Genomic DNA, 23,123 nt, shown 5'->3' with positions numbered 1-23,123 from the left:
GTTTCAGAAATAATTAATGTTACAAGCCCCACACTATTTTAACTGTTGTGAGTCAAAGTGATAATGCAGAGCTCTATTGCAAATACTTTTCAGCAAGTGTAATGACCATAGGCATAACATTGTCATAGGACTGGGCTTCCCCATGACCACAACTGCTAAACCTCTATATTAGCCTACTAACAAACTAAACAAAAAGGAAGAACATGGATAACAGCAACTCAGAAAATACAGATCTTTGAATTCAAAGCCCAAAAAATGCATGTCCACAAAGAGGTATTATTTGCATTAATTCCGTGTGAAGAATTAGTAGTTTACAGTTGTTTATTTTCATTTGATGGTGTCCAAAGGCTTTATGTGGGAAGAGCAACACTAATTACTTTGTCCATCTCCCCTATTTATCATTACAAGCATATTAAGGCAAGTAATTACTAGTTCACACATCCATGGTAGTCAAATTTATCTCGAACCGCTCAGAAACGACCCTCACTTTGTCTACCTTCTCTATGTCATCAAGTTCAAATACAGTGATGCGTCCTTGCTCAATATAACTTTATAGCTGGCCCCCATGTGGATGACAAGCGCTGTTGATATGCATATCAGACAAGACAGGGAGTGACGGATTCACTGAATAGTGATAGCTCGGGTCCAGTTACCACCAGCCTGACTGACACCAACACACCATAAACAGGACCATAGAGGTATACTACAACACAGGCTCAATGAGTTAGCCAGCTAACTATGATAAACAACCAGAAATAACTATAGATTTTCTGGTTCATTAAGATAGCTAAACTTAGATACGTATTATTGATTGAGACTGGGACGACCCTAAGCATACTGCTTATTAAGCAACACTCGAGTGGTTCAAGGGGAAACATTTAAATGTCTTGGAATGGCCTAGTCAAAGCCCAGACCTCAATCCAACAGAAAATCTGTTGTAGGGCTTAAAGATTGCTGTATACCAGCGGAACCCATCCAACTTGAAGGAGCTGAAGCAGTTTTGCCTTGAAGAATGGGAAAAAAATCCCAGTGGCTAGATGTGCCAAGCTTCTAGAGACATACCCCAAGAGACTTGCACCTGTAATTGCTGCAAAAGCTGGCTCTACAAAGTATTGACTTTGAGGGGGTGAATAGTTATGCACGCTCAAGTTCAGTTTTTTTGGTCTTATTACTTGTTTGTTTCAGAAGAAAACATTTGCATCTTCAAAGTGGTAGGCATGTTATGTAAATCAAATGATACAACCCCCCCCAAAAAAGAATTTTAATTCCAGGTTGTAAGGCAACAAAATAGGAAAAATGCCAAAGTGGGTGAATACTTTCGCAAGCCACTGTATTATGACCCCAGCCTCTGGAATAGCCTGCCAGAGAATCTGAGGGGGCAAAACTGTGTTAAAACACACCTTTTTAGCTTTGCTTTTCCTTAGGATTCTGTTTTGTCGTTCAGTTGTTATTCTTTTGTTTTTATCCTCTTGTTTGTTGTGTAGTAAATATTTATTTTATTTGTTTCTGTGAAGCACATTGCGTTGCAATGTGGGGAGGGAGGGACGTCTAGGCCACCCTTCTCGTGGCATGTTGCTCTCACAGACAACTGACACTAGAGAGTCACAACTTTTCTTGTTTGCAGGGACTGCCCCCCAAAAACCACCAAGTTCAGAATTAGAAACAAACCATAGCATTTATTCACGAGTCAAAACACAAACCGTAATTGAAAAGCAGTCTATAGATGGAAGGGTGTTGTTGGAGAGAAGGGCCTACATTTTCTAAATAACCTGATGAGTCATCTCTTACCTGAAGAGGTTCACGCCACTCTTTTGAGAAACCACATAAATGCATGTAGCGATAAGGTGCATCCTCAAATACTATACTGAACAAAAATATAAAATGCAACATGCAACAATTTCAAAGATTATACTGAGATACAGTTCATGTAAAGTCAATTGAACTAAATTCATTAGGTCCTAATCTATGGATTTCACGACTGAGCAGGGGCGCAACCATGGGTGGGCCTCGGAGGGAATATAGGTCCACCTACTGGGGAGCCAGGCCCAGCCATTCAAAATGAGTTTTACCCCACAAAAGACATGACCACAATCATGCACAAGGGGGGTCAGTTTGAGGTCCTGCGTGTGTGTGCGTGTGTGTCCATCTAAGCTTGGGAAAAGGGGCGTTCTGGTGTCCTCCTCGTGGTAGACAAACAGGGCTGAAGGAAATGTATCAATTCTCAAGGAAAGCCACGTAGTCAGTGAGTCTGGCCAGCTGCTGCTCGTTTGGAACCAGCGATACAGGGGGAGGATCTGTTGAAAGAGAGAGAGTGAGTAAGAGGGATTCCTCACAGAGCCAAGTCTTCTACCATGTAGCATCCTCCATCCGTGTGTGTGTGTGTCAGAGTTTCCGTTATGAAAATGTGGTGCAGGACATTTGACAAGCAGCATTTCCATTTACCAGACATTTTAGACATTTACCGGAACCATAGGCCTATGCATTGGGTGCGTAACCTGATTAAGGCATCCACCAACGGTGATCGGGAATGACAGAAATCACATTCAGATTATAGTGAATTCATCTCAACGGAACGTGCAAGTCGAGGATGCAATGACGTGTCTCTTACTTACCGCGCACTTTGTAGATGACAGAATAACTGTTGACATTTGCTTTTCCTCAGCCAACAAGACGAGTAACGAAAAGTACAGTCACTAGCCTAGGCGGTGCGTGAGTTTGGGGAAGCTAATTTTCACCATAAAAATGAAACTATTTGCAGACTTATGTAAAATAGCCTACTATTCGGAATCTGATGAGTGTATAGTCATAATTTAGGCTAATAATATAACTCCAATCACTGTTCGCAAAAAAGATTGTCCAATGCATGGCTGAGCGCATATAGTAGAGAGGCCTAGGCTATAATCAGATGTTTTTTCTTTCTTTGCGCGGGAAAAATTAAGCTTTTTATTTAGACGTATCATTCAATTCTACTACACTTTACAATACTGCAGACATTGGCAGAATCTTTTTTAATTACAGGGTAGCCCACTCTGCTGACACTGACAAACAGATCAATAGAAAACGACGTTGTCCATATAATAGGTAAGACAAATAGAGCATGACACTCATCTAAGCTGGAGGAGGATATTATTGCCCAAAAACAAACTTAAGTGGCACTGACCCGACAATGAGAGAGAATATGTGCAGTGAGCACTCACCAGGAATATGGTCAATGCTCTCCGCTGGTGCCAAACAACATGAACATGGCAGAAATGGGCAACAGGTTTCAATGGCATATGGAAGTCTTTATAAAAATAGGCTAATTGCCTCCACTGATATGGTCGGATTTTGCCTAGGCTACTTTGAAGCAAGGTAAAACATGCCTCATATGTAGTAAGACTTTCAGGTTTCAAACAATTAAGAAGCATACGGCCTCTAGCTCATTGCAAAGTGGTATGTGACGCACTGATGAAGCCTGCCTTCATTTGCCTATGCATTTAAAAAGCAAATGGGAAGCGTGCTTCAATTTCCAGTTGAGAAATAAAAATAATATGGCGTGGGACAAAAAAATATATATTTTTAACACAAGATTGCATCTAGCATTGTTGCGCAATGATTGGGCAAATGAAAGCGCTGTCTGGCAGATTTTCTGCTCAAAGGCTCTATATGCTGATTCAATGTAAGAAAAATGGAGGTGCGAGAGGATTAATCGAGGGGCTGACGGATCAAGTCAGATGAACATATGTGCCACAGATTCTCAGCATGATGCTCTGCTGATTAGAGAAAGGGGTCTGTTACAAGGTCCCGCAAAAATGTTTCCATTTATTTATTTATTTTATTTTACCGTTATTTTACCAGGTAAGTTGACTGAGAACACGTTCTCATTTGCAGCAACGACCTGGGGAATAGTTACAGGGGAGAGGAGGGGGATGAATGAGCCAATTGTAAACTGGGGATTATTAGGTGACCTTGATGGTTGAGGGCCAGATTGGGAATTTAGCCAGGACACCGGGGTTAACACCCCTACTCTTACGATAAGTGCCATGGGATCTTTAATGACCTCAGAGTCAGGACACCCGTTTAACGTCCCATCCGAAAGACGGCACCCTACACAGAGCAGTGTACCCAATCACTGCCCTGGGGCATTGGGATCTTTGTTTAGACCAGAGGAAAGAGTGCCTCCTACTGGCCCTCCAACACCACTTCCAGCAGCACCTGGTCTCCCATCCAGGGACTGACCAGGACCAACCCTGCTTAGCTTCAGAAGCAAACCAGCAGTGGTATGCAGGGTGGTATGCTGCTGTCCATAAAGAAATGCGTCTCAAACAAGACTGATCAACAAGCCACCCACTGGGCGTGTCAACAGTTAGGATTGGAGGGAAAAGGGCGGATGTGGTGATGAGAGTTGAGGGGAGGGGGAAGAGGAGGGAAGGGAGTGAACAACGAGCGAGCACAAGAGAACTATGGTTACGAAGTGGATGAAAGAGAGCACAAGTGGGGGGGAAGAAAGCATGATGTGTGAGAAATAAAGGGATATCTGATGTTGCTCATTCCTGAACCTGTATTTTAACAGTTACACAGTGACAGAATGTCTCAGGAGGTAGGCCAGGCAAAGGAAACAGAACAGTCATATGGGGGTGAAAATGTGCAAAGAAAAACCTATGAGAGGCCACAAATACACGAGAGGGAGAGAGGAGGGGAAAGTAAGGGCGGTGAGGAGGAGTGGAGTCAGTGTCTAAGCCAGCTATGAATGACCTCATAATTCACAGCTCTGGACCGGGTTCTCTCTCACACACAACACACACACACGGCATATGGTTAAATGGAGCGTATGGGGGAGTGACAGTCTGGTTGGAAAATGCTATCAGCACCAGAAGAGGGCGTGATTGGGCAAAGTCAGGGGAAAAAGGCTCAGGCATGACAAATAGCCTACTGACGGGAGAAAAGAGAAGGGCAACAGCGCCACCTACCTGGCTTCTGGGGCATTACCATCCTGGTGGCAGGGTCTGCCTGCCAACCCTGGCTCACCACCCCTGTGGGAGGGAGAAAGTGATAAGAGAGGGTAGGGTTGGGCGGAGAAAAGGAGGGCAAAATAAGCGAAGAGGAAAAGGGAAAAGTTACACACACACTTTTTTCTGGTCTAAACTTGAAAAGTCACATGAGGAGATTAAGGATATGGTATACGACGGTGTTATTGATCCAGTAGCCAGATAGTAGTGAGTATAGATTAGGTTCTGCACCGCTTCTGCTTACCCTTCACGGCTTCCTCCACGGAGTAGCCCACAAAGGCGGCAAAGTCTTCTGCCATGATGGAGGTGTACGCCTGGGCCACCAGGCCATACGCCCTCCGACGAGTGGTCTCTGTGGGAATAAAGATGGGTACACACGTGAGATGTACGCATTTAAGAGAGGGACATTTTGTCATTCAAACATACGAAAAAAATCTAATAACACCTCATGTAAACTGCACAACGTGGAGTCCAGCCCCCTGGTCAAAAATTAATATTATTGTACTACTCATGTAGCAGTGCTAATAACAATTTGTCTATACTTGGACTGAGAAATAGCAAGTCAAATAGGCCTACAGTGGAAGGCAGATGTAAGGAAAAGGAGAGCACAAAACAAGGTCAGAGTATGATTTGGTCCCGAGTCAAGAGTGGGTCAACTGCTCCTTATGACGACATTGCAAAACAATTTAGCCTCACAGCTGACGGCAAACCAGACTTTGGCTTACACCTGTGATGGATTTGTATGTTTATTGATGCCCCGACAGCTTCAATGAACAAGCCCAAAGTTATCGCCTTAGCACTTTATAGCCTAGCAACAGTCTGTGTGTACTAACAACCCCCCCCCATCCGCTACAACAGTGTTACCGGTGGTAACATAACAACTGGGACGAGTGGAGACAGCTGCGAGGACGGGCGCAGTGACTGTCCGGGGTTTTTCCCCATTTCTTCTCCCAAAAGAGCCCCCTGTTATCAATGTTACTTAATTTTCTGAACAAATTTGGTATTAACTACAGGCATTTGCCCAGAAAATCAACCGATATCCTTCCAACCACATTATGTAGCCTACTGTATATGGCACAATTAAGAGCAAGAGTATTATCAACTGGTGTGCCCATGTAATATAAATCAAACTTATTATCTGAAAACTTATCTGGTCCTGCCTTTTTAAGTAGACCTACAAAATGCCCAACCCACATGAGGATGTCTTTCTCAGCCATCTACAGTGCATTCGGAAAGTATTCAGACCCCTTAACTTTTTCCACATTTTGTTACGTTACAGATTTCCCACTCATCAATCTACACACACACACACACACACACAAATAACCCATAATGACAAAACAAAAACAAGTTCAGAAATGTTTGGAAATGTATAAAAAAAATCTAAACTGAAATATCACATAAGTATTCAGACCCTTTACTTAGTACTTTGTTGAAGCACCTTTGGCAGCAATTACAGTATCACGTCTTCTTAGGTATGGCGCTACAAGCTTGGCACACCTGTATTTGTGGAGTTTCTCCCATTCTTCTTTGCATATTCTCTCAAGTTCTGTCAGGTTGGATGGGGAGCATAGCTGCACCACTATCGGGTTCAAGTCCAGGCTCTGGCAGGGACACTCCAGGACAAGTCTCAATGTCCTTAAGCCACTACTGCGTTATCTTGGCTGTGTGCTGAGGGTCGTTGTCCATAGGGTCGTTGTCCTATTGGAAGGTGAACCTTCGCCCCAGTCTGAGGTTCTGAGCACTCTGGAGCAGGTTTTCATCAAGGATCTTTCTGTACTGTGCTCTGTTCATCTTTCCCTCTACCCTGACTATTCTCCCAGTTCCTGCCGCTGAAAAACATACCCACCACCATGCTGCACCGTAGGGATGGTGTCAGGTTTCCTCCAGACGTGACGCTTGGCATTCAAGCCAAATAGTTCAATCTTGGTTTCATCAGACCAGAGAATCTTGTTACTTTAGGTGCCTTTTGGCAACTCCAAGCGGGCTGTCATGTGCCTTTTTCTGAGGAGTGGCTTCCGTCTGGCCACTCTACCATAAAGGCCTGATTGGTAGAGTGCTGCAGAGATGGTTGTCCTTCTGGAAGGTTCTCCCATCTCCACAGAGGAACTCTAAAGCTCTGTCAGAGTGACCATCGGGTTCTTGGTCACCTGCATGACCAAGGCCCTTCTCCCCCGATTGTGCACTTTGGCCGGGCAGCCAGCTCGAGTCTTGCCGGTTCCAAACTTCTTCCATTTTAGAATGGATGTAGGCCAATGTGTTTATGGGGACCTTCAATGCTGCAGAAATGTTTTGGTACCCTTCCCCAGATCTGTGCCTCGACACAATCCTGTCTTGGAGCTCTACGGACAATTCCTACGACCTCACGGCTTGGTTTTTGCTCTGGCATGCACTGTCAACTGTAGGACCTTATATAGAGAGATGTGTGCCTTTCCAAATCATGTCCAATCAATTTAATTTTCCACAGGTGGACTCCAATCAAGTTGTAGAAACATCAAGGATGCTGAATGGAAACAGGATGCACCGGAGCTCAATTTTGAGTCTCATAGCAAAGGGTCTGAATACTTATGCAAATAAGGTCTGTTTTTTATTTTAAATAATTTAGCAAAAAAATTCTAAACCTGTTTTCCCTTTGTCATTATGGGATATTGAGTGTAGATTAAATACATTTTAAAAACTATTTCAATCTATTTTTGAATAAGTCGTTAACGTAACAAAATGTAGAAAACAGTCAAGGGGTCTGAATACTTTCCGAATGCACTGTATTTCCTGTGCTTGAGGGGTATAAAATCAATGTCACTTAAATCTCGCTGGAATTGATTGCGTTATTTTTATTCTTGCTTGTGCCGGTCGTTTTTCCCTGTTAATGTTACGACCACGGAAACGTTTGTAATGTTAAACACACCCCGGTAATGGCTGAAATGGACTCAAAGGAATAGATTGTCTTTCTGTTGAATCTATAAGAACGCTTAAGCTTTGTCAGGGATTTAACGCATACACATACCACAAGAAATAGAAGATCACTTTTTATGGGTGTTCATTTTTTTAATAGAGTTGAAATGTTTAGAAATGAGATGCGCTGAAATGAAAGCTACTTTGGAAAATGAGCACTTGGATTATAGTGAAATGTCTGATCTCACAAACAATGTAAATTTTTATTTTTTTATTTTTTAGATAGGTTTAGCCTTTGCAGAGTCATCAACAACCAGATTTTTTCAGTTTTCATGGGAAATGAAAAGAGCCTGTGACAAAAACTTCCGCTTTTGGACGTTAACGAGGCGACACTCCATCTTAAATCCTCCACATTTACGGGATTGGTTGAACAGTGCAGAAGATAACTTTTGCCGACAGTTTTTTCCTTCTCGTCAAGACCAGTAGGTAGGGGATCTAGTTACAGGCATTTATTTTAAGCCTGCTATGTTATCGTTAAGATACAGTGCCTTCAGAAAATATTCACACCCATAGACTTTTTCCAAATTTTTTTGCGTTACAGCCTGGTTTTAAAATGGATTAAATGTAGATTTGTGGGCATCGGCCTACACACAATACACAATACCCCATAATGTCAAAGTGGAATTAAGTTTAGAAATTTGTACTAATTAATAAAACATTTAAAGCTGAATTGTCTTGAGTCAATAAGTATTCAACGCCTTGGTTATGGCAAGCCTAAATACGTTCAGAAGTAAAAACGTGCTTAACAACAAGTCACATAATAAGTTGCATGGACTAATAATAGTGTTTAACATTTTCTTATGACTAACTCATCTCTGTACCTCACACATACAGATAATTGTATGGTCCCTCAGTCAAACACAGATTCAACCACAAAGACCAGGGAGGTTTTCCAATGCCTTGCAAAGGGCACCCATAGACGTGAATATCCCTTTGAGTATGGTGAAGTTATTTGACTTTGGATGGTGTATCAATACACCCAGTCCCAAAAAGGCGTCCTTCCTAAGTTAGTGGCCGGAGAGGAAGGAAACCGCTCAGAGATTTCACAATGAGGCCAATGGTGACTTTAAAACAGTTACAGAGTTTAATGACTGAAGTGAAAATTGAGGATGGATCAACCTTGTAGTTACTCCACAATACTAACCTAATTGAACAGAGTGAAAATAAGTTAGCCTGTACAGAATAAAAATATTCTAAAACATGCATCCTGTTTGCAACAAGGCACTAAAAGTAATACCGCAAAATAATGTGGCAAAGCAATTAACTTTTTGTCTTGAATACAAAAAGTGGAATGTTTTGGGGGTAAATTCAATACAACACATTACTGAGTACCACTCTCCATATTTTCCAGCACAGTGGTGGCTGCATCATGTCATGGGTATGCTTGTAATCATTATTGACTTGAGTTTTTCAAGATAAAAATATAAACCAAATGGATCTAAGCACAGGCAAAATCCTAGCTGAGTTAGATTTTTAAATAGATTTAAGTCAACTATGGCAAGACCTGAAAATGGTTGTCTAGCAATGATAAAACAATTTGACAGAGCTTGAAAAATGTGAAAATAATCAAATGTGCAAATGTTGCACAAGCCAGGTGTCGACAACTCTTAAGAGACATACCCTGAAAGACAGACAGCTGTAATCGCTGCCAAAGGTGCTTCTACAAAGTTGTGACTCAGGGGTGTGAATGAGATTGTGTATTTCTGCATTAAAAAAATGATAAATTAGCAAAACAAATATGTTGCTAATGTTTTCACTTATGGGTATTGTGTGTAGATGGGTGAAAAATATATATATTTATTCAAATTAGGCACATCATTTTCTGCATTTGAACAAAATATGTTTAGATTTTCTGATACCATTAGTATGCATACAAGTGCATTCTAAGAAAAAAGTTAATTTTGACAATAAATGTAAGAATGGAATTCCCACCAAAATCCCTGAACTAATTATTTGTCTGCCCCAGTAAAATGTTTGTGCTCTAATTCAGTTGATATATAAAGTTTGGAGTGTCTTCATCCATTGTCTAACTGTTGCATTTATTAGAATTGTTCTTAAAACCTTTTAACAATGTTGATGACCGTTGCTAACACCACTGATAAAATATTACAACTCATTCTAAAGGAATTTCGAGACTACAAGAACAGATGGCAGAAGCCATTGAACCAGCTGACTGGCAGGGTACTATCCAAAGATGACTAGTCATGTGGGCCGGCCCCTCCAAATGCCTCCTCTACAGCTCTTCAGAAAGGAGTTGGTAGTTGCTGAGCAAGTCGGTCTATGACACGAGGGGGATGGTACTTAATGGAGGAGAAACAGGACCCCCACCTGACCTTCACTGACACTCTATTCCAGGGCCTCTGTCATTTCTCAACATCTTAACTTTTAAAAATAGCCCCCCCCAATCTTCACCAGCAAAGGCTTGCCACTGAGGACTTAGCAAGGGCTTTTATTTTTATATGCTGGCACATGCCAAGTGAGAGCAACAACATATTGGGACAACGCCCAAATTATAGTTATCTTGCAAAACCATTATGTTTTGAACTTCAAACTGATTTGCCTGGTATGCATGTGTGTTTCTCTGTACCTTGAATAAAGGAGGAATGAAAAGCAATCTTGAAATAATCGGAATCTGATAAAAACAAAGAAATAACTGCTTGAGTCATTTGAGGCATTGTTTATTTCAGGTTGCGACGAAAACAGATCTGTCGAAATATTCTGTTGCCAGTTGAGGGCACGCAATCAATTCAAGCATTTATCCGTTTGATACAACCACAGGCATTCTAGATGCAGATGAGAAATCACAAATCAAAACTTTATTCCCATCTCAATCTCTACACCTGATAAAGTCTTCAAGTGTAAACAACCAGAGTGTATTCAACCTAAAGTACATAACAAATAGATCTGAATAAATACAAAAGTATAAAAAAAACGATATAGTTTACAAAATGGCAAAGTTTAAGAGTACAAAAACCTAAATATTGCACTCAAACTGGGGTAAGCCATTGTGTATTCAAGTCAATCCACTACTTACGAAAACATTCTGACTCAACCAACTTCTTCCTTCCTTCCTTCCTTCCTTACTCCTAAATTATCTTAATATCTCTGAAACATTGAAACTAGAGTCCCTGCCATGAACATTCAGGTTGAAGAACCTTCAAAAGTAGTAAATAGTTAATTTGTTCAGTTCGTATATTTTCAAGTTTCATCATTCCTCCTCCTCCTCTTCTTCGTCCCCTTCCGCATCCTCAAACTCGTCATCGTCAACCATTCCAAAGTCCATCTTGGCCAGGACGACCTCCACATGCTCCGTGGACAGTGTGAAGTGGTCCATCTTCTCGAAGCCTGGCTCGGGCCTCTCCTCGCCCAGGGAGCTCTTGGCGGTGTCCTTAGTCTGTGTAATCAGGCCCTTGGAGGCCAGCAGGAACTCGGCAGCACCGCTCTGCTCCAGGGCCTGAACCGCCGTGTCAGTCAGCTCTGAGCCTGCCTGCAGACGCTCGCCATAGCGCTGGGCCAGCGCCCGCAATGCTGTCACCTTCTCGTCCTGCTCCTTGCCGATCTGTTCCAGCAGCATGCCCTTACGCTCCTCCAGTACAGCGTAGAGCAGGTCGAAGCGCTCACCTAAGCTTTGCTTGGCGCGCTGTGCATTGTCCTGCACCGCCCGGCAGGCGTCCTCCATCTGATTGAGTAGGGCCTGAAGGCGCCCATTGCCCGCCACCAGGGCGTCGATGGCGTTGCTAAGCTCGCCCTTCTGCACCTGGTAGACACTGGCCAGCGGCGACACCTCACAGTCCTTGTGCTGGCCAAACACCTTGCACATGGAGCAGGTGGGCATCTGGCAGGTAACGCAGTAGATGTTGATCTTTTCCTCTTCGTGCTCCTGGCACATGGGTTCCTTAGAGTCCTTGGGCTTCAATGGAGTCTCTGTGCTGTCTCCGCTGCCACTACCCCCGCCGCCCTCCTGCTGTTGCTTGTAGATGTCGATGATGTTCTCCACCAGCAGGTTGCGTTGAAGGCCGTGCACGCCGTGGCGGTCCAGGACCACCTCGAAGCGGCAGGTGGGGCAGCGGAAGACACCGCCCGAGAAGCGGTAGGGATTGCGTGAGTCATAGAGGTCGCTGGCACAGCCACGGCACAGGTTGTGCTGGCAGGGCAGGATGACCACGGGCTTAGTAAACATCTCCAGGCAGATGGGGCAGCTCAGCTGCTTCTCCAGGCTCTCCATGGGGCTTGGTGGACGCACCACCGAGCCTGTCCTCTGGACGTCCATGCTGAAATAGGCTTCTCCTTAATGTTGGCCTAGAAAAGATGAGTCTCTTTTTCGACACAGCCTTCACAGTGGGTCTTGGACGACTGCTTCTTCTCCTATAGGCTTTAACAAGCCAGTAACTATGGAGGCTGGGGGCTGAACCTTTCTCTTTGGTAGCTGCTTCAGAGTCCGCTGAAGTGCTGACATCTGTTCTGACTGGGGAATAGCAGCCCTGTCCTTTATACCAGCCTGCGACACCCGATATCTCCCACCAACCAGGGAACACATTCCTCCCTGCTTGTTTGCCAGGCTCTTTTCTGAGAAAATGGCCCCCACCCACTGGCTGCTGCATGTGTCATATGTTACACAAGGAGCGAGATCCCCTCCCGCAGTGACAGAAATCTGACCGGGCCAGGACTACATTCAGCAGTGATAAAGCCCCCCATGTGACTGTCCCAGAGCAGTCGCACCTGAGGGAGGTTTCCTTAAGGGTAAACAGCATTCCTTGTCACGTCAACACACCCCTGACTTTGTTTACGACAAGCTGGTTTTCCAGGAATATTACGACAAAGCCAACATAGGCTTCATAAAGCTGACCACCTTTCTCGCCGGCGTAGCCTACTTATAGACTCTGGTCATATCAGAGCACTTCAGTAGATTAAATAAATCTCTTAGCAAGCATTCACAACACCACCCTCTGTGGCAGACCCCCTAACCCACTGTTTGATGTTTCATGCTCAAGACACACATTGCACCATCATCCTATAAATATGCAAAAAGAATCTATACTATTTCTCACGACATACTTTTTTTTGCCCCTTCTACATATGCCCACTGAATGGTGTTTTGAATCCAACATCTTACGCGATAAACTGCCCCAACAAAACAAGCAGAATAAAATACCTCCCGGTGACATTTCTTTGGATTGATTGCCGTTATATTACACAAGCGGTCAGCTATAGGTTAAACCCCAGATCATTGAGGAAATGAAGATGGTCTTGAGTAACTCTCCTGTGAATGTGTAGCACATTCTGTGATGTTGAAAAATGATCAAAATAAAGAACAGTGAGTACCAGGCACAAGCTATTCTTAACCTTGCCGCATGAGTGACTTCATGTATGGGTCTACCAGGGTCCAAAAGTTAGAGGTGGTTACACGTGGGGAGTGTGAGCAGTGAAGGTCATAAGTGTTTCCATATGACGCTCTTATCTGCAGAGGCAGGAGCTTACTGATGGATATTTTAGTGTAATTTAAGAAGACACTATCTCATCTGTCCATTTCATAACCTTGTGACAATACCTTTGTAATAAACTCATCTAGATTGACTACTGTCATTTCGAGAATCAAGAAAAATGATCTGTTTTGAACAATTGTGGTAGGCTAAATGGTGTGATGCTGCGTATGGTTTAAAGGGCTAGATTAAACAAGGTGAACTGTATCATATCATGCTGTGCATCAATGGGACACAATTTGTTCGTGTTCTTATAGAGCCTATTCATTTTCAATGAGGTATTACAAAAACGTTTAAAGATGGAATCCGCAGTATTGGGAAACAGCTCCACTGTCCGCTTGACAAAGAAGAGCTGGGGAGCATTACCTATCGTAAATATACATATGGTGCTGTTCTATCGCGTGGGCAATAATGGGAGAAAAAAAACTGTTGTTTGCAGTAACTTTTTGGTTGTTCTTATAGAGCAAATGGACATGGCAGTTTCACCATTCAGGATTCCAACTTTAAGCTCCCTTATGTTTGCCCCCTATTACCACTCCACAGCTGGGAGACAATGTAGACCTATGTAGGATGCAAGTGGCACCCTCTTATTTATTTAACTAGGCAAGTGAGTTAAGAACAAATTCTTATTTACAATGACGGCCTGCCTTGTTCAGGTGCAGAATGACAGATTTTTACCTCGTCAGCTCAGGGTTTTGATCCAGCAACATTTCGGTTACTGGTCCAACGCTCTAACCACTAGGCTACCTGCCACCCCTTTTGATCATCAAGAACCGTCAATAGGCAGCAGACTACAATGTAAGATTGTAAAAGGTACGATCTTTACGAGTCGCACACACATACATACATTTGAAGTCGGAAGTTTACATACATTTAGGTTGGAGTCATTAAAACTTGTTTTTCAAACACTCCACTAATTTCTTGTTAACAAACTATAGTTTTGGCAAGTCGGTTAGGAAATCTACTTTGTGCATGACACAAGGAATTTTTCCAACAATTGTTTACAGTTTATTTGCAAAAAGTGCAAATCAATCCCAGAACAACAGCAAAGGACCTTGTGAAGATGCTGGAGGAAACAAGTACCTATATCCACAGTAAAACAAATCCTATATCGACATAACCTGAAAGGCTGCTCAGCAAGGAAGAAACCACTGCTCAGAAACCGCCATCGAAAAGCCAGACTACGGTTTGCAACTGTACATGGGGACAAAGATCATACATTTTGGAGAAATGTCCTCTGGTCTGAGGACAAAATAGAACTGTTTGGCCATAATGACCATCGTTATGTTTGGAGGAAAAAGGGGGAGGCTTGCAAGCCAAAGAACACCATCCCAACTGTGAAGCACGGGGGTGGCAGCATCATGTTGAGGGGATGCTTTGCTGCAGGAGGGACTGGTGCACTTCACAAAATAGATGGCATCATGAGGGAGGAAAATTATGTGGATATATTGAAGCAACATCTGTCAGGAAGTTAATAACCTCTTAGCGCTAGGGGTCAGAATTGTTTTTATTTTTAAATAACGTACCCAATGTAAACTGACATTTTCTCTGGCCCAGATCGTAGAATATGCATATAATTTACAGATTAGGATAGAAAACACTCCAAAGTTTCCAAAACTGTGAAAATATTGTCTGTGAGAAAAAGAATACTAATTCTGCAAGCGAAATCCTGAGAAAAAGTAACCCGGAAGTGATATATATATATTTTTTTTAAATCTTTGTTTCCTAGCCTGTCTAACCTCCATTTAAAGGGGTATCAACCAGATTCTTTTTCCAACGGCTTCCTCAGGCTGTGACCAGGCTTTAAGTCGCTCTGGATAAGAGCGTCTGCTAAATGACTTAAATGTAAATGTAGACAGTTTCAGGCTTTTATTTTGAAAAATGAGCGAGATGTTTCAAAAGAGGTCAGGTGTCCTCTGAATATTTCCTGCGCGCACGGGAGGAGCTCACCATTTTCCTTTTCTCTCTTAATGAATAGGTTATGCTCCGGTTGAAATATTATCGATTATGTTTGTTAAAGACAACCAGAGGTTTGATTATAAAAAACATTTTAAATCTTTCTACGACCATTTCGGATACTTTTTGGGATTTGTCGAATGGAACGGCTTTTGTTTTCTCAAAATAATGCGCAAAAAAGCTACACTCACAAAAGCTTGGATTTCTTTCGCTGTAAAATATATTTTCAAAATCTGACACCATAGGTGGATTAACAACAAGATAAGCTGTGTTTTGGTATATTTCACTTGTGATTGCATGATTATAAATATTTTTAGGAATATTTTTGAATTTGGCGCCCTGCAATTCAGCGGTTGTTTAGGAAAGTGAACCCGTATTCGGTATCCGTAGATCAGAGAAGTTAAAGCTTGGTCGCAAATGGGTCTTACAAATGGACAATGACCCCAGCATACTTGCAAAATGGCTTAAGGACAACAAAGTCAAGGTATTGGAGTGGCATCACAAAGCCCTGACCTCATTCCTATAGAAAATTTGTGGGCAGAACTGAAAAAGCGTGGGCGAGGAAGGAGGCCTACAAACCTGACTCAGTTACACCAGCTCTGTCAGGAGGAATGGCCCAGAAATCACCCAACTTATTGTGGGAAGCTTGTGGAAGGCTACCCAAAATGTTTGACCCAAGTTAAACAATTTAAAGGCAATGCTACCAAATACTAATTGAGTGTATGTAAACTTCTGACCCACTGGGAATGTGATGAAATAAAACACTCTACTATTATTCTGACATTTCACATTCTTAAAATAAAGTGGTGATCCTAACTGACCTAAGACAGGGAATTTTTACTAGGATTAAATGTCAGGAATTGTGAAAAACTGAGTTTAAATGTATTTGGCTAAACTTCTGACTTCAACTGTAAACATTGCAAAATGTGCTATATAACAAGTGTGGGGCCACTAGTTTCATAATTTAAGTAAGAATACAAATTCTTACATCAACTACCCAACACATTTAATCCTGCTACAAATTGTCCAAAGCTAATTCTAACATGAAAAACATGGAGCTGCTGATTGTGTGAACATCTAACAAATCTATCCTTATCCAATGTATTTCTTCTTGTCTAGCCTCGGGTTTAGGCTATGAATATAGTAAATTGGTGAGAGACAAAGCCTAAGCAAGAGTTCAGTCTGTCTCAACAGGTCAATACAGTGAGCCTCAAACAAATCTGCAGTCAATCAATCACTCACTCAATGTGTAACATTACTCTGGACTGTATTCAATAACACCCAGTAAAAGTCTATAGAATATGTTTTTCTCACCAGAAGACATACAAAAACAAAACAGCATGCATATTCTAAGATCCTCTGCAGGACTAATGTTATATTTGAAAACCTGGACCACAGATGTGTGTAGGATGTTTTTTAAGTGCAAGCCATCATTCAGGTCAGGTGTGTGCAATTGGTAACAGAAAAGTGCACGGCGGTGACAGTACCTCGCAGGGCCTCCATGACTGGCAGGATGTTCTCAGACCACTGGTGAGCTGCGATGGCCGAGTAGATCCCGGGGAAGTCTCGCTGCCATATACGCTGACCCACGGCCCACACGGCCGTCAGTTCTAGGTTTGCCTGCACACACCACATGTTTCAACCCACTTCACTGACATTACTATACATTGGGGCCTAGACTATAATGAATGACATGCAGGCTAGGAATCTTGTTGCTAGTGACACATTGGATACACTCATTCTCATGTGTTGAATTAATTCAGCGTGCAGGGCAGGTCCCACTTGTCTACCATCATTTTCAACGTGGGAAATTATATGATGAGTACCTTTTCAATAGTTACCGGGTTCCCAGTAGAGCTTTAACATTTTTGTCTAACAACTAGGGATGTTAACGGATAACCGTTTAAATCGGTTAGCCGCTGAAAATACATTTGATTGGTCATGCTCATCAGTCTATAGGTTAAATGGCATAATTTAGTAATTAAATTAGCACATGTGTATATTCATTAGTTGTCATGTACATTATCCCACCGGCACAGCATAGAGCCTAGTTTTAGGAGTGGAATGGCCTATTACGGGTAGGCAACCCTGTTCCTGTTGTGCCGCAGGATTTTTTAGTTCCAACACTAGGCACCACACCTGACCAACTGAATGAATTGATCAGTTCAGCGATTGCCTAAATTCAACACACCTGGTCTTCCTGCAGCACTCCAGGACCAGGGCTGCCTGGCCTATCACCTGTCAGACAGTGTAGCTCTTTAAAAATCTGTAGTGAAGCATGTACTTTTATAAGCCCAGCCATTGCACAACAAATAACAATTCTAAATGCAATTGCATGTTAACTCTTTTGATGGCCACGATTAAGAGCTACTATTTTAAATTCTCAAACTCAACTCGTAATTTAAAGAGTCCCTCCCATTCGCCATTCGAGTGCATAGGCTAGTCAACAATAGGCAGGCTATCATCGCGTCACCCACCACTTTTCAATGTGAGCTTGAGGCAGTATAATTGTTTGAAATCTGAAAGTTTTACTTTGATTAAAATGAGGCACGTTTACCTTGCTTCAAAACTTGGGAGGTAATTATTTAATAAAGACTTAATGTCATTAACCAGCATTTTTCTCCTGTTCTATTGGTTTTCATATCAACTTTCCTTCGTTGTCCAGAAGCCAAAGGCACAATCCTAGTCATATTAGCAACCCATCCTAGTTGTTGCCACTAGAGTACCCTCTTTCTATGTTTGAGATTCAACTCTGTCACATACGGAACCACTCGCATTTGGTGCACTGTTTAGAACAGTGTTTTCACATTAATTGCATTTTGGAAAATGTTTGAAAATGGGGTTTTATTAACTGTTTCATTACAGAAGTTGCATGTTCAATAATAGGCTTTAGCCTTTTAACTAAGACAATAAGTTTGCTATAGCATCCTTCACTCATGCTGCCAAACATACCGTTGTAAAACTGACCATCCTACCAATCCTCGACTTCGGCGATGTCATTTACAAAATAGCCTCCAATACCCTACTCAATAAATTGGATGCAGTCTATCACAGTGCCATCCGTTTTGTCACCAAAGCCCCATATAGTACCCACCACTGTGACCTGTACGCTCTCGTTGGCTGGCCCTCGCTTCATACTCGTCGCCAAACCCCACTGGCTCCAGGTCATCTACAAGACCCTGCTAGGTAAAGTCCCCCCTTATCTCAGCTCGCTGGTCACCATAGCAGCACCCACCTGTAGCATGCGCTCCAGCAGGTATATCTCTCTGGTCACCCCCAAAACCAATTCTTCYTTTGGCCGCCTCTCCTTCCAGTTCTCTGCTGCCAATGACTGGAATGAACTACAAAAATCTCTGAAACTGGAAACACTTATCTCCCTCACTAGCTTTAAGCACCAGCTGTCAGAGCAGATCACAGATTACTGCACCTGTACATAGCCCATCTATAATTTAGCCCAAACCACTACCTCCCCCTACTGTATTTATTTATTTATTTTGCTCCTTTGCACCTCTTTATTTTGCACATTCTTCCACTGCAAATCTACCATTCCAGTGTTTTACTTGCTATATTGTATTTACTTCGCCACCATGGCCTTTTTTTTGCCTTTACCTCACCTTTACCTCCCTTATCTCACCTCATTTGCTCACATTGTATATACTTATTTTTTTCTACTGTATTATTGACTGTATGTTTGTTTTACTCCATGTGTAACTCTGTTGTTGTATGTGTCGAACTGCTTTGCTTTATCTTGGCCAGGTCGCAGTTGTAAATGAGAACTTGTTCTCAACTTGCCTACCTGGTTAAATAAAGGTGAAATAAAATAAAAAATAAAATTGTTGCATGTTTCCATTAAGCTCTTAAAATGTCTTGTGTGCATGCATTATATTTTGTTGGTCAGACATTTGACTGTTTGGAGAGAGAAATTCTATTTGTTGTCCGGTTAATGAGGGTCGGTCAGTCGGCAGCAAAATTGACCCGAAATGTGCATACCTACTAACAAAAAGACGCTTTTGACACTAAGACATTTACAGCTATCTAAGTATGAGAAATTCTAACCCTTCTCACCGATTTAATGGCTTGAGGAATTCGCTTCCACAAGTACCTTGCATTATTCCTGTAAAAAGAGAAAAAGTCACCTGACAATTAATTACAATCATGTCTCAGTGGGCAGAAAATCTTATCTTTAGAAGGGCTTTTGGAAAGGCATAGCCTGACTTGCATGTCATTGTGCAGTAGATAGAGCACCAACAGCTGGGCATACACTTGAGGGGTAGCAATGCCACCTGGAGCCTGGCAATAAAAAAGAGCATGAATTAGTCAATGCCTATAGTCAGACCATTCAAGCCAATTACTCATGAAGTTCCAAATTTGGTAGCACCCTCATGACTTAGGATAGCCCAAAAATGGAGTAAAGGAGCCTACGTTAATTCATACAGTCCAAGGACCTTACATGTTCTGTTTAAAGGCGAATTGGCTCGAAGTCAAAACAGCCAAATACTCCCATCTAATCCTGAATCGATTCTCAATTGCGGTACGGTTTTAGAATCAAATCCCTCTACTTTTCATATCAAATGTCACAAATGCAAAATACACACTTACTGTATATTGCTAAAACAGTTGCAGCCGACAATATATTTCAGTGACAACATGTTTGGGGCATCAGTCTTTTCCATTTACACACAGGTGTTAGGAGACGCAGATAGCTAATTAGCACAAGTAGAACTGTCTTCAGTCTGTTTTCCGTAAACACGCACTGTAACATGGAGATATGGCCAAGTTGGAAACATGGAGATATGGCATTACCATGCAGTGGTAAAAAAGATCATAAAAGTTCACATGGGAGGAACCATACAGAGGCCAAATTATCACTATTGTGTAGTTAGAGATGAGAAGACACCGGCTGAACGACTGGAAATGTGTCTCAGGTAAGAATGACACTGGGACAATTCATAATTTCCACATTTGGGTATTGCGCCCTAACAGAATGGCTTGCAAAATGAATATGCGCAGAACTGTTCTGTGCATCATTTTGCATGCCATCATGCAGGACCAGCTACTGATTTTAAATCAGTAATCTATATGGGAACAACCAGTTAAGTGTATTGAAGATGCTAAAGATGGGAGACAGAACAGGAACAAACTAGATTAATTGTTATAATGCGCCATTGTGTGAGTCAGGCTGTTGGTAGGTCTGCCCACCTATGAAACCAGTAGGTCGATAGGAGAATAACTTTTCTGTTCTAATTATAAGCTTTGGTCGAACAGGGCGAAAATGATCTTCTCCGTGCAAACTCCCAAGTGACGCTCCCGAGTTGTGAAGCGGTCTAAGGCAGTGCTTGGGGCGTCACTACAGACCCTGGTTCGATCCCGGGCTGTATCACAACCGGCCGTGATCGAGAGGACCATATTGCGGCGCACAATTGGCCCAGCGTCATCCGGGTTAGGCCACCATTGTAAAATAAGAATTTGTTCTAAACTGACTTGCCTAGTTAAAGGTAATATATATATATATATATATTCTGCAGCCTTGCGAAGCACATGTATCAAATAAGGAAAATGCGGGCTAGACATATGGCAAAACGCATTTGTATCCGGTGGACATCTGGCATTAATGTTCCAGTGTCAAGTTAAGAATGTAGCCTTTAAAGCCACTAGTCTGAATTATGTATATACCAAAGAGTAGCATACATTTAGAAGCTTAGTTTAAAACCTTGTCTGTGCATACCATCAAAGAGTAGGCCACCAACACAAAACGTACGGTTAAACGGACCAAATGAAAGCACTAGCCAACTGACGTACGGGTAACAAGGTACTTTACGCACAACTCATTCAATGAACTGCGTTAGTCAATTTTATGTTATGAGTTAGCTAGTTAGATGTGTTGTTTGCCAACTAACGCTAGTGTCAACTTAGCAGCCAGTTACACCAAACGTAAACAACGGAGCAAAAGCACTAACGTTAGCTATACGTTTAGCAACATCATAACTAGCTAAGTTAGCAAACTACGGTCGTGTAGCTAGCTACTTTCACTCACAGCTGCAGCGTTAGCTTTGTTCAACTTAACCGTAACGTTATGATCTAGCTAGCTAGACATGTTGTGTTCGCTGACGTTACCTAGTTAGTGTGTGTGGATGTGCTAACTTAGCTAGCTACAACACAAACCAAAACGATTATCTTCGAACACCGACATTTAAATTATACAAGTTTGAAGAAATACATAACTACCTCAAGCTCCTGTGTTTCGCACTGCTCTAAAAGTTTATCATAATTTTCACCCATTATCACTGCGGCAGGCATTTTGTTGCTGCCCAGATCAGTCATTCGACCAGATACTGGGTTTCCAATTGCACTTGTAGTTACCACAGCCACAAAGTCCAATTGGCTTGGTCTTTAAAACATTTATACAAACAAACATTTTCTTCTTGGTATTCATTTAAGGTTAGGGGCACGGTTTGCAGTGTGATTATGGTTAAAATCACATTTTAAGATGAAAACTTGTAGAAATAGGCGGGGTTTATGACAGTGTGGCTGTGGTAACTAGTGAAGACCCAGAAACCGGGTATTTCTTCTTTCAATTTGTATTGGTTGATCGCAACCAAGTGAAAGCTGCTTACACCGCAACCTACTGTATTGGAGTGCTAGGCCCCTATTAAAATCTATTTCTCTTATCTAGCCGTGTTTCCTCCTACTGTTCTAGAAAATAAAAATATATAAAAAAAAGCATACCTTACGATTATTTGAGAACATAGCCCACTAGACAAATCATTACAAACAGTAGCCAGCCAAGTAGAACAGTTACACATGTCAGAAAGAGGTAAAATTAATCCCTTACCTTTGATGATTTTCATATGGTTGCACTCAGCAGACATTCATTTACTCAATAAATGTTCCTTTTGTTCGATAAAGTCTCTTTATATCCAAAACCCGTTTTGTTCGCGTGTTTTCTTCAGTAATCCACAGGCTCAAACGCAGTCAAAACAGGAAGACAAAAAAATCCAAATTGTATCCTTAAAGTTCATAGAAACATGTCAAACGATGTTTATATTCAATCCTCAGGTGGTTTTTAGCCTAAATAATCGATAATATTTCAACCGGACAATAACATCGTCAATTTAAAAGGTAAACAAGAAAGGCACTCTCTCGGTCTCGGGCATGAAAAAGCTCTGTGACACTTTAGGGTCCACTCATTCCGACTGCTCTTACTTCTTCATTTTTCAGAATACAAGCCTGAAACAATTTCTAAAGACTGTTGACATCTAGTGGAAGGCATAGAAACTGCAATTTGAGTCCTAAGTCAATGGATACTGTAATGGCATTGAATAGAAAACTACGAAACCAAAAAATTAAATACTTCCTGAAGGGATTTTCTCAGGTTTTCGCCTGCCAAATCAGTTCTGTTATACTCACAGACACTATTTTAACAGTTTTGGAAACTTTAGAGTGTTTTCTATCCAAATATACCAGTTATATGCATATCATATCTTCTGGGGCCGAGAAGCAGGCAGTTTAATTTGGGCATGCATTTCATCCAAAATTCCGAATGCTGCCCCCCTACCCTAGTGAAGTTAACGGATGATCTCTGCACGTGTATTTCCCACCGTAAAGCATGGAGAAGGAGGTGTTATGGTGTGGTGGTGCTTTGCTGATGAATTCAAGGCACACTTAACCAGCTTGGTGACCACAGCATTCTGCAGCGAGACGCCATCCCATCTGGTTTGAGCTTAGTAGGACTATCATTTGTTTTTCA

The 23,123-nt window shown here is 42.0% G+C and overlaps 1 protein-coding gene and 1 pseudogene across 1 annotated transcript; both read right to left on the bottom strand.

Moving 5' to 3' along the window:
- Nucleotides 1–1,656: 1,656 nt before the first annotated feature.
- LOC111959616 (COP9 signalosome complex subunit 8) lies at nt 1,657–21,726 on the bottom strand. The gene is made up of 7 exons (XM_023981311.3): nt 21,602–21,726; nt 19,596–19,666; nt 19,442–19,490; nt 16,864–16,996; nt 5,233–5,340; nt 4,950–5,012; nt 1,657–2,294 (listed from the first exon to the last, which is right to left on the bottom strand). Exons 1-7 carry the CDS (start codon nt 21,695–21,697, stop codon nt 2,215–2,217), a joined length of 600 nt encoding a protein of 199 aa, XP_023837079.1. The 5' UTR covers nt 21,698–21,726; the 3' UTR covers nt 1,657–2,214.
- Nucleotides 10,735–12,402, bottom strand: LOC111959615 (E3 ubiquitin-protein ligase TRIM63 pseudogene; annotated as a pseudogene).
- Nucleotides 21,727–23,123: the final 1,397 nt, after the last annotated feature.

This window comes from Salvelinus sp. IW2-2015, linkage group LG36 (assembly GCF_002910315.2).
Source record: "Salvelinus sp. IW2-2015 linkage group LG36, ASM291031v2, whole genome shotgun sequence".
In the NCBI taxonomy this organism is placed as follows: Eukaryota; Metazoa; Chordata; class Actinopteri; order Salmoniformes; family Salmonidae; genus Salvelinus; species Salvelinus sp. IW2-2015.
This window is presented reverse-complemented; position numbering and strand designations above follow the sequence as displayed.